The sequence below is a fragment of the Stegastes partitus genome, unplaced genomic scaffold, assembly GCF_000690725.1.
Source record: "Stegastes partitus isolate 25-593 unplaced genomic scaffold, Stegastes_partitus-1.0.2 Scaffold1287, whole genome shotgun sequence".
Lineage (NCBI taxonomy): Eukaryota > Metazoa > Chordata > Actinopteri > Pomacentridae > Stegastes > Stegastes partitus.
In genome coordinates, this window is record NW_007579018.1 from 66,687 (window position 1) to 84,626 (window position 17,940).

The 17,940-nt window shown below is 42.3% G+C and overlaps 2 protein-coding genes across 2 annotated transcripts in view; both read right to left on the reverse strand.

Moving 5' to 3' along the window:
- The window catches only part of bard1 (BRCA1 associated RING domain 1), a 36,435-nt gene extending 26,486 nt beyond the window's left edge, over positions 1 to 9,949 (reverse strand). The window contains exons 1-6 of the mRNA XM_008298146.1: positions 9,801 to 9,949; positions 8,098 to 8,154; positions 7,114 to 7,262; positions 5,402 to 6,495; positions 4,737 to 4,817; positions 1,550 to 1,722 (exon numbers count right to left, since the gene is read on the reverse strand). Coding sequence (XP_008296368.1) covers positions 1,550 to 1,722; positions 4,737 to 4,817; positions 5,402 to 6,495; positions 7,114 to 7,262; positions 8,098 to 8,154; positions 9,801 to 9,892 — 1,646 coding nt within the window. The 5' untranslated portion in view covers positions 9,893 to 9,949. The remainder of the gene's footprint in view (positions 1 to 1,549; positions 1,723 to 4,736; positions 4,818 to 5,401; positions 6,496 to 7,113; positions 7,263 to 8,097; positions 8,155 to 9,800) is intronic.
- Positions 9,950 to 11,108: 1,159 nt separating this feature from the next.
- The window catches only part of abca12 (ATP-binding cassette, sub-family A (ABC1), member 12), a 50,146-nt gene continuing 43,314 nt past the window's right edge, over positions 11,109 to 17,940 (reverse strand). The window contains exons 48-54 of the mRNA XM_008298147.1: positions 17,620 to 17,770; positions 15,023 to 15,157; positions 14,324 to 14,427; positions 14,090 to 14,182; positions 13,756 to 13,861; positions 12,529 to 12,666; positions 11,109 to 12,044 (exon numbers count right to left, since the gene is read on the reverse strand). Of these exons, the coding sequence (XP_008296369.1) occupies positions 11,946 to 12,044; positions 12,529 to 12,666; positions 13,756 to 13,861; positions 14,090 to 14,182; positions 14,324 to 14,427; positions 15,023 to 15,157; positions 17,620 to 17,770 (826 nt within the window). The 3' untranslated portion in view covers positions 11,109 to 11,945. The remainder of the gene's footprint in view (positions 12,045 to 12,528; positions 12,667 to 13,755; positions 13,862 to 14,089; positions 14,183 to 14,323; positions 14,428 to 15,022; positions 15,158 to 17,619; positions 17,771 to 17,940) is intronic.

The following is a 17,940-nucleotide window of genomic DNA, read 5'->3' on the forward strand; positions in this document are numbered from 1 at the left end:
GTTTGTTTTGAGAGCGATACTTTTGTGACCCAGTTGAAAGATATAAATATAAAATCTAACTTCTACTTCAGCAACAACACCAACAACAACAACAAGCACCTTCAACCGAGTCAGACAGTTAAAGTTTAACTTAAAGTCTTTAACTTGCGCTGTGACTGTTTTTATCTAATCATACTCGAAATTCTACTTTATTTTATTTTTTTAATCGAATATATATTTTTAAAATTCTGTTTTCGTTGTAGGGTCCAGTTGGTAGCACTGTTGCCTCGCAGCTAGAAGGTCGGCGGTTTGCATCCCGGTGAGGACACCCGGGATCTTTCTGCGTTGAGTTTGCATGTTCTCTCCGGGTTCTTCGGCTTCCTCTCACAGTCCAAAAAACATGTTGAGGTTAATTGGTGATTCTAAATTGTCCGTAGGTGTGAATGTGAGTGTACTTGGTTGTCTGTCTCTAAGTGTAGCCCTGTGATAGACTGGTGACCTGTCCAGGTGTCCCCTGCCTTCACCCTGAGTCAGCTGGGACAGACTCCAGCCCCCCCCATGACCCTAGTGAGGATTAAGCGGTGTATAGATGATGGATGGATGGTTTTGTTGTATGTTTATGCATTGATCGTCCTCCTTAGGAGATCAATAAAGTACTCCAGCAAAAACACCCAAAACACTTCACAAAGCAATGCAATGCAATCCAACGCCACTAAGCATCTGTCTGACACGGTTCAAAATTGGCTCTCAAGTAGCATTTATTACAAAACTGTTTACTTATAGTAGAGCGCACTATGTGAAGCCTTCATACACAGAAATAGCCTCGTAAATTTAGATTGAAAAGTGATTTTGATTGTTGCATATTCATAACAAACATGAATCTGATCAAAAGTGCAAACACAGGCGTCTGGATAGCTCAACAGGTTGGGTGGGCGACCTATGACCAGTGGCTGTAGTATCTGACGTGGGTTCGAGTCTGGCTCATGACCATTTACTGGAGGTCCTTCCCCGACTCTTCTCCCCATATTTCCTGTCTCTCTCTCTCTCTGCTGTCAACTATAATAAAGGCCGAAAAGCCCAAACAAAAATGCAAACACACAGTTTTAATCTTTAGGAGATACATGCAGCATGTTTTCTGTCCGGGAGCAGCATACCCGTGTGTTTACATTTGTTTAGAGACGGCAGCTGCTGTTAGCGATGAAGCAAAAAACTTCATGGTGATATCCAGTTTAAATGAGGCTTGGAAAAGATTGTGTCTAAATAGAAGGTTTGGATTTGGCGAAGCAAATTGAAAATGTTGTGTTTGTGTGTCAGATTGCAGGTCAGCACTTGAAGACGGTCACAGAACATTCCATCTATACAGTTAATCACTTTGTTCTGCTGCGGCCCTTTCTGAAGGCTTGACCCACATTACACGAAGAGGTTTGACCCTGATCTGGCCATGAGTCGCTTTGCTGGTCTGCCTGACATATAGAGAAGCAGCCTGTTACGAAAGCACCACTCTGACTGCAGTGCTGTAAACAAAACAATCTTACAATGTGACACTCCACGCACAACAAGAAATACTTACAGTACGTTCTGCGAGGCGCCCATCTGCAACAGCAGCTTTACAACGGCCGGATGTCCATTCCTCACAGCGTCGTGGAGCGGAGAGTCGTTTTCATAGCCGGGCGTGTTCAACAGGGCTCCTCTGGAGACCAGCACCTCCACGACTGCCAGGTGACCCAGGTTACATGCTTCGTGCTGAAACAAAAAAAAAGCAGCAGTGGTTTGAGGTCACAGTGCTCTGCTCAGATCTGGATCTTCTCTATTATCCTCTGAAATACATCACTTTTCCTCTCAGTGTGGATTCTGAGCTCGTATCCATCCTCAGTCATTATTTATCTTTTTCCAGCTGATGTCATTTGAGGAGAAGGAGACGGTTGCAAATGAGCTCCATTACCTGTACGCTAGAACCTCTGATCCAATATGTGCTCCCCTCCTATGGATGTTTCCACATGAGGAAGTCAAACAACTCAGTGCCAATCAGATGTAACAGCTTCATCACACTTCATTAATTTTGTAGAAAATAACCGAGTAATACCATCTGAGGAGAACACATAAATATTCCCTGCCCTACTTTTTTTCCTACTTTCTAAAATTAACACGAATGGTGGATACAGCCGAATGAGAGTGTGTTTTTAAACTTTCTGCTCCAACCAGAAATTAATTTGCCGTTTTGAAGTTAAAGTTCAAATGGAGTTCTGAGAGCTTCGTTTGGGAATGCAATTAAGACACACGGCAACAGCTGAACAGTATTTCAATAACGCGAGTATCTAAAACGCCGATGCTTGAAATAAGCTGGGCAGCAACGATTTTATTAAGAAGCTGTTTTTGTTCCGGTTCGGTTACATTCGGGTCACAGAGTTTAAACTATTAAGCGATGGGCTGTAGAGTGATTCCCCCCCAGCAATTATAAATATATATATCAGCCACTCTGCCACATACACTAAACTAGCAAATATTAAAACAAATAGGCAGCGTGTTATCTCTACTGTCTCTCAATATTTCAAATCCACAAACTAACAGAAGGGTTTGTGGCAATTATTTCAAGTAATGTTGGGATGTTTCCAAAATTCTTCAGTGCTGACCATCTGCAGCAAACAAATGTTTATTTTGCTCACAGTTAACAACCAAAAATCCGTGGATTTGTAAAGTTAAAATCTGGTTCTTGTTGCTTGTTTCAGGCTACACAAACACATTAAGCACAGACATTTAAACTCTCTAACCCCACCACTGTATAGCTAATAAACCAAAACAGGTGTACTAGTGCTGACAGCGCAGGCCTGGAAAAGACCCACCAAGGAGGTTCTGGTTGATTGTTGCACGACGAGTCAGACAGCTCCCAGCCTTCTCAGACATACGCCGGCAATCAAATATGAATATTTAAAGTTTTAAGCTTATTGGTAGCAATTTAAAAGATCAGCCGCAAACTGCCAAAATTCTAATCGAAAACTCGAGTCTGAGTGCAGCATCTTGACAGCTAGTAGCCACATGAATAAAGATAAAGGCAAACACTGATTCTCAAAGGAGAGAGAAAAAAAAAGAGTCAGCCAACAGCGAACGAAGGCTTTTCCAACTTCCCATGTGGAGGAAACATCAGGCTGAGAGAACAGGCGTACGCTTTTTGGGAGAAATCAACATGCATAAAATAACAGAAGCACTTGAAGTGATGAACTCACTCAGGGTTAGAATTAGTTTCTGGTGTCGCACACTTTCAAACGTGCAGCACTTTCCATTGTTCTGATGGCGTCAGCACCCTGGACACTTTTTCATAAAAGTCACAAAGGCTATGTTACAAGGTCAACAATAACATTTACCTTTATTTTAAACACTATTTGTGTAGCTGTGTAAAGCACTTTGGGGAAGACTTTTTTCACAGCACAAATATGGGTCCAAAAACATCACAGCAAGCGCAAAAGACACAACACAACACACCTCTCCCATTCTTTTTTACATTTTTACATCTATACACTTCAACAGGTCAGATTTGATTGAGACTCACCAACAACAAAAGTTATTCGGGTTGGCACAAAACATTAACCGGAGTTTAGTTTGATGCTTCCAGCTGTTTGCAGCACCAAACAGCTACAGGAGCCGTACGAGCGTCTCCGAAGCGAGAGAGAGAGAGAGAGGTGTGTGCATTTACACAAACAGCAGCCACTTCATTAGTCGCTTGTAATTATAAACTGATATGGAGACAGGATCGATGGGGATCTGAGGGCAGGTCACACCGGCTACTTTTCTTCACTTCAGACAGGAGAGCTGTCGCACACACACAGTCACAGCTTATAAGCTACAGTGAAACCATTTGTTACTAACAGGCTGCGGACTCCTGAGCTGCATCACAGCCATCAGGATATTTTTATTTTACTGCAGGTAAAGTCGTAGTTAGATTATCATCACACATGGATGGATTTCTTGGTGTTTAGAATATCATAACTAAACAAGGCTACTGCTTTTTTTAAGACAGTTTGGTGAGGTTCTAACTAGATTTAGGCTTTTCTGCCTCATTTGATGTAATGTCCAGTTTTGCGTGTATTCATCACCACCCTAAGGAACATTAGCATAAATGCCACACATGTCTAAATAACAGAATGCTTTAACAGATTGAGGAAACCAGCAACTGCATGCATCCCATGTCTGAAAAGGGCTTTATTAGCTTACCTAAAGTCAAAGTCTTTATTGTTATATTTCACATTGATTTGAACAGTGTTTACTTAAAAAGTGGGCAAAATCACTGCTGGTTGTAGGTCAAGATTCCCTTAAAGCAAAGAGAAACAGCAAAAACAACCAATTGCATAGCAGAAATAAGTGTGAAAAGAATGTAGAACCTTTAGCTTGCATGCTAATGTGTCACAACAAGGTAACACACAGAGTTGTGTACCAGAGAAGATGATACGTGTTAAATGGCAAAAAGTAAGTTCAGAATAAAAGCTGCAGGTGTTGACCAGAGAAGAAAAGTTACAGCGAACATGAAAACCTGTGTGGAAAAAGTTTTTCTATCAACGTCTAACAAACCATGAAATCGCTGTGGGTAAAGCGGACAATAGCTTCTGTTATTGACAAGAAACACTACAAATCTGTTTCATCAAAAGGAAAAAAAAAAAAAACCCTGATAGCGTAGAAAAATGATTACACCCGTAAAATTGCTGTTTTGTTGATGAAACACTTTGTCACAGAGACTTTTCCACTCTAAAAATAGAGCTATCACTTACCAGAGGTGTCCACCCGGCGTTATCCTTCAGGTTGGGGTCAGCCCCCTGGTTCAGCAGTTCCTTGACAGCTTCTACATCTCCCTGCAGGACCAGAGAGAAAACAATCGTGAGGTCAGAATTGCGGACCCTTAAATGCAAACCTTCCAACGCAGCGGCTGATCCCAGTGAACCAAACCTCCGAGGTTTATCAATAAGACTCCACAGCGAGCCATTGATTACCTTGTCGGGGATCCGGGGGGGGATTACGACTATGTTTACAAGGATTACTGTAAGACGGTGTATTCTCAACACGCCGGAGCGAGGCTGTCTGATCTTTGAAAGACTAATATGCTCACCTACACAGGAAAGGCGGACATTTAATTATTTTTGTTCTACATAACAAAAGCTAAAAAACAATAAGGAAGGTAAAATGTATTTTCCTCATTCTAATTTCTGGTGAATCCTTTATTTATTTTGGTCATTTTTTGAATAACAAATGACAAAGCAAGAAGAACTGATTCGACTAACTTATGTTTAGATTTAAACACTCGGTTTAATTAGAATACAGAGCACAAAATGCTTTGGCTCATTCTGCTGTCGGCCTACTGCAGGAACATTTGCATTTCTAGAATGTAGCAGGGAACGGAGTGAAGTAAATACGGTGAATTATTCAGAAAGCTCTCGACCTTTATTGCAGCCAGATGCAGCGGGGTCTCTCCCTTGTGGTTCCTCTCCATAACTGCAGGGCTTCCTGAGCTGGGCCGCCCAACAGATGCTCCGGGAGAACGTGGAGATTTCCTGTTGCTTTCTGTGAACACAGTGGGCGAGGCAGAGGGGCTGCTTCCTGCTTCTCCTCTAGAGGTTTTGGTATTCTTATCACACCGGGGGCTAGTCAGAGATGAAGGGTTAAGGACAGCTGGAGACATCTGACCCGGTGATTTTCTCCTTCGGCCTGGAGAAGCCCTCGGCCTCTTTGGAGTGTTTTCCAAGGTGCAGTTTTTCTCCTTCACCCTGCATCTTTTCGAGGGAAGCTCTGCGGGAGATAAGTCGTCCCGTTTGTTGGGACTGTCACTCGGGTTGGGGTCGTTTGCCGACAGGTTGTCATCTTGAACGCCACTGTTCGACGTGCTCTGTCCGGGCTGGGTTTGGTAATTCAGCACGGTGACGCTGCCCCCTGAGAGACTCTCTCTCGTTGTGCTTCTGGCAGGACTGAGTTCATTAGTACTCCCCTGTGCCACTTCAGGCTGAGGCTCATCAGCGGTGACAGCGGGGCTTAGAAAAGAAACCCTTTTACTGGACCTTCTTGCCCCATCAGCACTGTGCTGCTCGTTTTCAGATGAGGCGTGTGCCTCCTCCGTAATTCCCCATTTCTGGTTTATAGCCTCTAGCATCTTCTTCTTCATATTCTGCTTGGTCTGTTTACGTGTGGGCCTGCTGGCTCGGTGCACCACCACACTCCTGCTGGTATCATTTTTCTTATTTGACCTCTTCTTCCTGTTTCTGTTTTCGTTGCCGCATTTTTGAGAAGAAGAAGAGCCGGAGTCTTGGGAGGACGAGGTGAAATTGAAAACTGACAGGTCCTGTCGTTGAGAGGTGAGGGCGCTGAGCTGTGCTGCAGCTGTTTCTCCAGGAGACCCGCTGTCTGGTACGATGGCTTCTGAAGGCTTCTCCACGGTGCAGCGTACCTTACGGCTACGGGGACTGAACCAGATCTTGAAGTTCTTCTTATTTTTAAAGACGGAGTTCTCGGGCTGCGTTTGAGTCTCAGCCGCAGAGGAGTCTACAGTGAAGTACGAAAAACATAATGAAGAAAAAGCACATTTAACATAAGAAAATTTTCCATCATTCCTGTGTATAATTTTTCAATGTGAATTCCTGTCAAGAAAGCTTTTTGTATTTGTAATAACACCACCCACTGAGATTGAAAAATACAACAACGCCACACTTTATTACGCAACTAATAATACAGACATCTGACAGAAGTAGAAAGGCACCCAATTATTTTCCTAGACCACATTACTTTTGTGTAAATTTAGACAACAACCTTGCACATTTCAACTACAGGGCTTAAAAATGTGCCTTAAAGTTCTTTATCAAAACCGAGATCGACTTGCAAACTAAACACTGAAATAGTTGTTTGTGTTGCATAATCACTGTCATTACCGGGATGCTGGATGGGCGATAAATACAATAAACCGCAGGAACAAGCCACTAATACTGTCATTCAGAGATTAGATTAGTGGAGGGAAATGTTTAAACGTTTCAGTCAACAACTGATAGAAGCGGGGGGTGTGGGAGGATGAGCGTGGTGGGAGAGATAATGAATGAAACACATGGATTTGAGAAGACAACTTGTTAATTATGCGGTCGAGCTGATGTGCATATAGCTCCACTCTACCTGGTTGTTGTATGGGATTGAGGAGGGACTCGAAATCACAGAAGAGCTGTATGATGCTGCTGAGCTGCCTGTTGATTTGAATGTCCTTCACCCACGCAGGGCTGTGACACACCACGCAGCCGTCTCCTGCCCGGGGGCCGGCGCAGGACCTGAGCAATAAACATAACTTACATTAGGAATCCACTTCACAGTTCAGTAAGAAGAAATACAATGAGGATATTGATTCCCCTCTTAATTAGACTGAGCCATGAAAGGAAAGCTGTAGTTTATACCTACAGGAGCATTAATTGTCTTTAGAACTGTAAACCAAGGACCCACATCACTGCCATACTGAGTGCAGTGTTTCTCCTCCGCAAGAAACAGTCCTACCGAATCAAATCGCGTCTCGTGTTTGAGAGAACAGGACTATTCACACAGTGGGCATTTTATTTGTCATAGCAGGAGAGGCATACTGTAGGTTTTAAATACCAATTAGGTGTGCAAGCATGCCCTGGCAGTGAGCCAGCATGCAAATTTCCACAGGCCTGTCAGTCGCACACCTACATGAAATGAAGTCGCCATCATCGTGATTACACCATCCATCATCTATACACCGCTTAATCCTCACTAGGGCTGCGGGGCGCTGGAGTCTATCCCAGCTGACTTAGGGTGAAGGCAGAGGACACCTGGACAGGTAACCAGTCTATCACAGGGCTACACTTAGAGACAGACAACCAAGCACACTCACATTCACACCTACGGACAATTTAGAATCACCAATTAACCCACACTGGACCCACACTGCACAACATGGAGACTCCACGCAGAAAGATGGTGTCCTCACCGGGACGCGAACCGGCGACCTTCTTGCTGCGAGGCGACGGTGCTAACCACCGAGCTGATTACCACTGATTACGCCAGTGTTTGAAAAAAAAAAATCACCATCACAACAGATTTCTATTGATAATGAGCACATCACTGCAGATTACACTGAAATGACATTACCTGCACAGCATATGCTCGCACATTCCCAGACAAACGGGTTCCTTCAGTAGGTTCAAGCTGGAAAAGAAAAAAAGATTTACAAGTGGTCAGTGCAGTCAGAGTAGGAGAGATCACCTGTGTTGACTAGGACTGTATACTCTTCTACAACTCCAGGACCCACAAGTGAAGAAGCTGCAAGATAAAATAGTTCTTTGGGCAACTTTTTAGGACACGAGCCTTTCACCATAACCAGTTGGCATATTATATTTAGGACAGTGTTAGTGGGAAAAGGTTTTAGTCTTATTAAGAGTTGAAGGATGGAGGACGTCTAATGTTACCAGCTATAAAATCCTTTGAGCCAAATATGAGCCAATTTTGGCTCATATACATCGACGGGTTGGATTTTTGCTCATACTGATATATGCACATATGTTTTTCCACCGTATTGCAGAGAACATCATGTCTCTCCTGTAGTGAAAATAATCAATACTATCAAAATGACTGGTGCAGACATAAAATATAATGTCTTTTACACATTAACTGGACAAAATTAGAAAACTACTTTAACTTACATGCAAAAAATGCCAGATTATTTTCATCTTAAAACCTTTAGCTTGACATTTTATTTTTGGAGCAATACCAGTGACGATGCTGATCATGCATCTCTAACACAGACAACTTATTAAATGCAGACTTCAGAAGGACTTCTTGGAAATCTTAGCCCGCTAGCAGAGAAGTACATTAACCAAAACCTGTCCACCTGAGCAGCCCACCAGGCTTGTGAGGGATGTTTTCCTTACACAGCCTTCATCCCTCTGCCCATATGCCTGGAGGGAGAGGGACTGAAGCATCCTGGAGTCCTGAGTGTGTAACAGCTTATTCCTCTGGGCGATCAGGTGCCTCCACATCCTGCTTCATTCGGAAACACTCATCTGAACTGAATCAAGCCATCCACCCCCACTGTCACACAAGCAAACAAACACAATTTGCAGGAGCACCTTGCTGGGACTTGGAGTCTGTGTGCTCACTTCACTTTATGCTGCTATTTGCGACTTATTCTACCTCGGAATTGGTTTGCATAAAAAGCCAGCATGTCAATCTTTGGGCTTCTCCAGCTGCTACAGTATTGTACTGTGTACTGCAATTTGTTGTGGCCCAACAAAAACGCTTTACTTTCCTGTAATTCACCATAAATTCCACCATATTATGTCTGTTATACTTTGTCATTGCTGCACAACAGTTTTCTTAAACCCATCGCACTATAGCACACATGCACTGAACGAGCTGCCAATAAACACTTTAGCTTCCTACGAGAGCTGAACTTGAATAAACACCAAACTCCCACACAACGCTGTCGAGAAGCTTAATTAGCGTTATCGTGGGAAGTTTTACGATAACCGACGTGTGACAGCATTAATGAAGTTTCTATTTTCCCAGTGTGCTCCTGCTTTTTAATAAACCTTTTGTTGAATCACGACCTTGTGAAGCCACTTTCCCACCGAGCAAACGTGACTTAGCAAGCTAGCGCTACCTTCCAGAAACGTCGGTTAGCTTGTTATAAATTAGTATTTACGCTTGTAATTAGTCCTGTTCAGCAGAGGTTTAAATTAGTCAATACGAAGCTAGCTGCCAATACTTGAGTCATCTTCTTGTACCAGCTCAAACAAGTGTTTACAGACTGGTGTGTAGCAGTGGTTTATTCTCTACGACAGTTATTAACTCACCATTTGGAACAAAGCAGAAGTTGTCTGAAGTTCGCGGCCGCCTCCTTCGTCTTCTCCCAGTCCTTCGTCTGCACATCCACATTATTTTCCATCCTTAAAAGAACCGGTTAATTGTTTCCTAGCTCCTCTGCTACGACCGTGTTACTTAATCAAACCTTCAAAACAAACAGAACTTACTTCCTGATTTCTTGCATCTCCCGCCGAGATGTACGGAAGTGACCTAATGTTGCCATAACGTAGTTCCGGCCAGCCCACATTTAGGATGGCAGAAAGCTAAAAAGTTCTTTAAAAAAAACTATTTAAAGTGCACATTTATATATTTAATATTAAAAATATCTGAACTGAGGAGAGTTAAATGATAATATATCATATTCATTTATCTGTACTCTTCTAATTAATGATTATTTATGTTTTTATGAATCGCTTTTAATGTAAAGATTGACTTTATCTGTCTTCTTATAGTTTTATGTGAAGCACTTTAAATTGTCTCGGTACGATTAATTTATTAGTTCTGAAACTCCATTTTTTTCTATTTTTTAAATTTTTTTTGTAGGTGCATTTTAATCTAAAACTGCTCATTACTGTGTACATTGTAAAGGTTATATTATGAATTATATCATACTCAGGTCCTGATAAGGCCCTGAGGTACCCTACCAACGGGATCAATAAAGTTCTATCTAATCTAATCTAATCTAATCTAATCTAAAAAGACAATATTAACCACTGAAATCTGTCACACTCACTTTATTTCTATCTTCACTCAACCAAAGTATGTGTATAACACTTTCCTTACAAACAGAATTTAACACACAGTGCTTTACGGGGGGAAAAAGAAAAAAGTAACTATACAACATCCTCAAACAGACCCCGACCTCCTTCCTCCAATAAATAACTATGGTATAAATGAAAGATGCTTTAAAAACAGGGACAGGGGAACTGAGGAAACAATATCGTTAAAAAAAAAATAAATCTCAATTTCATAAAATTACAATGAGGAAACACCAGACAGGTAAAGACAAAAATTCCGAATAGTAAAATAAAAGAACAATAAAAAAGAAAAGTGTTAAAAAACAGATAAAACAAACTAGCGTGTATAAATAATAAGCCCAACCAAATTACCCCCAGCCATTTAGGTTGTTTATTTCGTTGTTTCAGTCCAATGTTCTCCTCATCAGGTGAATTTTGAGAAAATAAGATTCGGCATGATGAGATAAGATACCTGGTGGTTTAGCTCAACCACAGCAGCAAAACCAGAGATCATAGCAGCGACCCGGCGGTCAAACACACAAAGAAAAGCACTTACAATAGTTGCACTTGAAAAATAGCTTTATTACAATTATAAAAATAGGCTCGATACATTCAAGACCATGTGAAGCTGGCCAATAAGCAGGAAAGTCCATTAAATATTCAGTATATTCATTCCAAAAGTTAGCTATGCCCTTAGAGGTAGTGTTAATGAGAAGGGGAAAAGTGCACATTGAGTTCTGAGTGAATATTTCTTTTGTCAAATTTCATCTAGTGGGCCTAATTACCTCAGATTAAAAAATGTACTTCTTCACACAAGTTATATATTTGTTGAGTGGGTGCCTGAAGATGATGTAACATCGCGGTTTGCCAGCATTAAGCTCAAATGAAAGTAATTCTCAATCGAATGAAACATTTTGTTTTGCTTTTTTATTTGCTGTGGTAAAATATTCTAGTGATGAACAGCACTGCAGCCACAGAGAGAAAATATTAGAGAACACAATTAAGTTTAACCTTCATAAATAATTAGATTTGGAGAAATAAAGGTAAACATACAAGAACAGTGATGCGATCTGTAAGAAAGGAGAAACAGTAAATAAACATGAGACTAATTCGTTGTTTTTGGCAGTTAACTTATTTAACTGCACCTGTGCATGTATGCAAATGTGCATGTGCTCTTCTGCTTGCTTGTCATTAACAGTTTGATTTGGTAAATATAGAAATGTAATTTACCCTTCATGTGATGAGTCGAGACATTCAAGAAACAATCAGTATTTTTACAACATAAATGGTTTAAAATCCTATTTTTTTAAACATATATTTTAAGGTCGGATTTACTTTCAGCAGACACTGTGTTTCACCTCACAGTGGACAAAGTGGCAAAGAGAAGACGGCAGCTTTCTATGTTTGTACAGCCTTAATGGAGTCGAGGCCATCGTCTTCGTCGTCCACTGGTATGGTGTCCATGCCGATCTTCCCCATGGCAAAATTGATGAACACCTGCGGAGATTTATTAATAATGTAAGACCAGTATTGCCAGTATTGAATGCAGTTGTGTTTTTCTTAACTCCAGAATTTTAGTAAATCTGCTGGTCAGCTTCTAAACCCAAACCCCCTCTTTCTCCTCTGCCTATGGTATCTTCCAATCCCACAGCCCCAGAGGGGCAAAGTGGTTGAAGAATATCAGCACTGGCTGCATATAAAGCTCATGGATTCTCTCCCTAACTCATATTCCATTTATTTTCCCTCAGGCATACCCTCTGTCAGTTTCCCTCTGCCTCTTTTAAACTTTCTCTACTCCGTCTTTCACTCCCACTCAGCTTTTTTTCTGTCCCTGCTTCCCCTCCCACCCTCTCTCTTCTTCTCTCATCTCCTGTCCCTTTTTTTCCGCCCCTCTCTACCATCTACCCACCCCTACAAAACCTCACACTAGTTCTTGCTCTCTCTCAGTTTATGTCCTGGCTTTTTTTTTCCTTTTTCTCACTTCATCCAGTGTGGTCTGGCTGACAGAGAAGTGTTTGATCTGCAGAGCAATCTTGTTGGACTCCAGCTGGTCGAAGATGTCAGCTACCCCTCCAGGAGCGAATGGTACGTGGTACTCCACCATGGAGGAGTGCTGGTCCTGTGTGTTGGGGAAAATGCACAGGGAAAGGGTTAAAAGTAAAGTAAAATATAATAACAATGCTCTTTGTGCAAATAAAATATGTCAAATACTGAATATTGCAAACTGTACATCACTACCAATAAAATAAAATTCTCAGCTTAGTCAATCTAACAGTAACAGACATTATTTTATGGGGGAGGATTCTTTTTTTTTTTTTTTTGGTGTTCCATTTATAGTGCACTGTATAGACACTGAACTTCTGAAACAAGCCTGGAGCACAACATGGTCTTATATAATGAGTTGCCTTCTAGTCTTAGCTATAAAAAAAAGGCAGCAATTCTGATGAAATTATTCATGGGTAGCGAGATGTTAATGTCAACAACTCAAGAATTCTTTAAAGCTGCACTAATCAATATTATCATACTAAGCGGCCCGGATGTGTAGCATGGACGAGGTTAACCACAGAAAGCTGTCACCAGAGTCTGCATTTGTTTTCACAGGCAACAACTTTTCTATTTTAGCTCTGAACAAACTAATTTGAGCAACAAAAGGCAGCTTTTTTTTGTTTTTTCTTCTGTTTAGTTTTTTTTTTAAACTCAGATAAACCCAATTATATGCAACCTGCCCGCTACCAAACACATGAAAGACAAAAGATAGCAACCGGCTCGCAAATACAGTCGAGTATTTAGCAGCTGAAGAGCCCAATGCTTCCCTCAGAAGTTGGTAAAGACAAAAATAGACTTAAAGGAGGAGTGAGGTGAACAAAAACACGACTCCGAATTAGTGCTTATGTTGCTTTACGTCTGCCGGATGTGTGAATAAGCAACAGCTTGGCGTTAAAAAAAAACAATGCTGCCTTGAAAATATGAACACAACCAGGTAGGGCACCTGTGGTATGGAGAGGATTTAACGGCCCATCTGTTGATGTGAAGTCAGTCAGGTATATTTGTAAGGCAGACTGAAAACAATGCCAACAAAAGGATCATTTTATCCAAAAATATCATTAATTAAGTCGTGTCCCTTGTGCTTTACACTCCACTGCAACCCACGTTTGTTCTTTTCTCTTTTCTCTCCTCTTGACTTCTTTGGATACGTTACAAAGCTCACCTTGAGATAGGTGCTGGGGAACTTGCGCTGCATGAAGCCCGTGATTGCCTCGGCATCACAGGAGGCCTCGGCCAAGTACATCTTCACTGTGAACCCGCTGCCGAACCTGCACAAAGGAGATTTTAGCAGTTTTATTACATGTTTGAGGTCTGGGGAGGTGTGTGTGTGTGTGTGTTGAGGGGGTTGGAGGCGGCGCTGTTCTTACAAGTAAAATTGAGCTTTCAGGTGCACAAAGGACAACGGGGTGGCGGGGGGGGAAGGAATAGGAGGCGGCGGAGGGCAGGGTGGGGAGAGCAGCAATGAGTGGACGGTAGGATGAGCTGAGGTCACTAACCTGTTCTTAATGTGCTGCAGGGAGCCCAGGCATCGGAACTGACCTTTCACCATGATGGCAAGACGGCTGCACAGCGCCTCACACTCTTCCATGCTGGGATACGGAGACAAAGAGGAGACGACGAAAAGGTCATTCAAGGGCCTTTTGAGCTTAAAGTAATTAGCCATGCAGGAGTATACGCTATTTATCGAATTTTTACTGGCAAGAAAAATCCGCATGTGACATTGTTCTGACCTGTGCGAGGTGAGGACCACGGCACATTTTCCTTTCACTTCTTCAGAGATGATTTTCCACAGGTGACGTTTGGTGCGGGGGTCCATGCCAGAGCTGGGCTCATCCTGTGGAGAGAAAAAACAGGAAGACGATAGCAGAATTTTTTTACATAAGAATAGAGAGATTGCGGGAAAACAATACATTGTTAAAGCAGCAAACAGAGCGTAGTGCATACAGCAGAAGAAGGGCAAGAGAAGGGTGAACAGGAGTGAGTGTAGAAACGGAGACGGGACACCTATTGTTACAGGGAAAGCAAGGAAAAAAAAAAAACCTGAGGAGAAATGAGGACAAAAACACAACAAGAGAAACAAGAGGTAGAGGGAAAGTTCACGAAAGGACGCGGAAATTAGGACGACGCAGGGAGGAAAGGGATAGAGAGAGTCGAGAACAGCAGCGAGGAGAGAGAAAGAAAGAGAAGAAAGGATTTGATAGAGACATAAGGTAGAAACAAAAGCTACAGGGAAGACCACACTTGGGTAAGCTTGAGGAAGCAGACTAATTAACTATATGAGATCTGTCAAGTCTGGGGGATCAATATCTACTTTACTTCAAAGACCGTTTCAGGAGGAACAGTGTACAGTTAGTTTAATATTTGTTGTCTAGTGGCCAGTTAGCCAATTAAATGCGCGGCTGCAGCGGCGCGAGCAGGTGTGTTCTCACCAGGAGCAGGATTTGCGGATGACCAATGAGAGCCAGCGCTGTGGAGAGCTTCCTGCGAGTGCCGCAACTGTAACTGTCGGTAATGATCTTTCTGTGGTAGTTCAGCTCCAGCCTCTTCAGTAGGTAGTTCACCAGCTGTAAAAAGGAAGCATGCAGGGGATTAACATAGAGCAAAATAACAAACACCGCACGAGAATAGGACGATCGACCGGTGCTCGCAAAACACAGAAGTGGTTGGACGGCACCTACTTCTACATGTAAGCTTTCAAAGCAATGTTAGTCACCGAATGAATTATTCATGATTGCGTGGACAACGATCTTTAAATAATTAAACCGTATGTAAATGTGAAATTAAACACACTCTCAATCTATTTACTAAATAAGGTGCAAAAATGTTATCTGGTGCAAGAAGGAGGAAATGTTTGGAAACAAACAGTCGTACTTTAAGGCTATAATGTTTTCTTTTTGCAAACATATCTCCAAAAAAGTAACGGAAACCTCCAGTCCATGCCTGCTGTAAACTGCTAATCAGTGCAGAGGATGTGTAGTGGTGTTGCAGGCTGATAATGGGAGTCAATAGGTCTAATGATGGCTCTCCACGGCTGTATGGCCATAAAGGGGAGGGGGAAAAAAGGAAAATGAGACAATTTCATACATTAGTATGTTAATTCCTAGTTTCAAGCACCAAGTCCAGCCTCCCCTGTTAGCTTCAGCAGACCTGAGCAAACACTGGACCTTAGTAGTGATAATCCATCAGATGCACGGCCACTGTGCTGATCCATTACACCACTACACATACTTCAGTGTCTGGTCAGAGCAGGGAAATGTGGATTTACAGGGCCAAAGGGCAAAGGGTAGCCCTGCTCCTTATTGGCTGCTTGATATTCATGTTCTTCCTGTAATTGCCTCCTTCTGTTCTTTCCAGCGCAGCAACCCAGTAAATAACCGAGGTATCTATCGGTCCCATTCCCATGCATATTTAATTTTGTTTGTACAACAATGATGACTTTACTCGGTGACTTTATTCTATCTGCGCTCTATGCAGTCCTGAGGCTGCAGGAACTGATGCAGCATAATCCATTCGGTGCACATCAGTTTATCCTGTGCAGTGAAAGCAGGAATTAAAAAACCCTTAATGACTCATAACCATTTCAGTCACTTAACAATCTCTATACTTGCCTATTACTCACATGAAACGGCGCGCTGTAAATATCGTTTTCAAATAGCTCGAGGTGATTTCCCATCGGTAAGCTTTAGCCGTGCTTTTTCCCCATCAGTAGGCAAGTTTGGAAACGAGATCAATGAAGCAAGCAAATGCAAAAAGATACCTTAGTTCACTTAGATTCTCTGCTCTTCCTCTGTGAGAAACACCTGCCTTTAACGTTTCTCTGTGATTCTTCACTGATGCAGGTTAAAATTACATACTTAAGGAAAACACACGGCGCTCAGCGTCTAATTTTAAATGATTAGCACGGGAAACACGGCATGCTACTGATAGGTTCTGATCAAAACATGTTTACCCATCATAAAAGCCACTTTCCATCACCTTTGATGTAACAGCTCATTAAGCCGACAAAACCATGTCAATGCGAAATGACCCCATTAGGGCTTGTCTCATTATCCACAGCTAGGGGACTGTCAGCGGGGGAGACAACATAAGAGGAATGCTATATATAACCTCATCTTTGTAAATTAGCCTGATGTCGATGCTGTAGCCATTATAACCATTGTTGTCACTACCCTGACCGGAGAAGAGGAGCTGTAACAACAGCCCTGATGGCGATTAGTGCCAGACAGATCCATTTCTGTGCTTTACTGTCTACGTAAGCATGTGTGTCTGTGTATCTACGAGAGCACATTTGGCGATGTGTGCGCTCCGTTTTGTTGATAGCATGACTCAGACTGTCAGAGACGATCAATGTTTTTGTGTCTCTGCATCCAAAGCCGAGAATGGCGTCGAGAGAGAGAGAGAGACACACAGGCAGATGTCTTTTTGCATAAAAGTCAGATTTGTCACGATGTTTTCTACAAATTTTCACACTCCTCAAAGCTGCTAATTTTCTGTTTCTTTCTGTTAGGAAAAAATAAAAAAAATCCAAATGAAAGAAAAAAAACATTGAGATGGAAAATCTGAAATCTGATGATTGGCTGCTCTGAGAATTCCTCTCATGTCGCAGCGAAAGACGGGCTCACTCAGTAATCACCGCAGAAGCGAGATTGATTAGTTCTCCGAAAGATAAATGGGAAGAATGGGGCTAAAGTGACACGTCAGAAAGATTCTCCCCTCATCAGAGGATCATTTAGATATACATTTGTCTGCACTGAAGCACGTGGCATCAGCTTAATTTTGAAATTTGGCCTGTACGAGCTGACAACAAAAGCTTTTTTTTCCATTTCGCCTCAGATTGCGCAGCTTTCGGTGCACATCATTCAACACTTCACACCCTCTGATTCAGTATGCAAGGAAGCAACAGCTACTAGTCCTGCAGTGGGAGTGCACCTTTGAATTCATATCAGATCCGGTGTCATTTTGTGGATGATGTTGTCACTACCCAAGGCTTTGAAAGGCAGCGCGGAGTGTGCAAGCTCTTCCTTACCCCGTCTATCTGCCTCTTTGAGATGCCACGAATGCGAGCGTAGAAGTACAAATGCTCTTCCCCAGTGAGCAGGCTGTCCAGCGCATCCACTTGGGGACAGTAGCCGATGTTGATTCCCTTGTTACGGCATTCCATGATGTCTACCAAGCGCCTGGTGAGAGGAAAAAAAAAACACACACGAAAACAGACAGACTCTCTTTAGTGTGCATGTAGGTTGTTTCGGCGGACCTGCTCCCCGTGCTGGGAATACCCACCATATAGAGGAACAACGCAGCAGTAATTGGAAGCCAAGTCTCACGAGTACAGGGCTGCTTTACACAA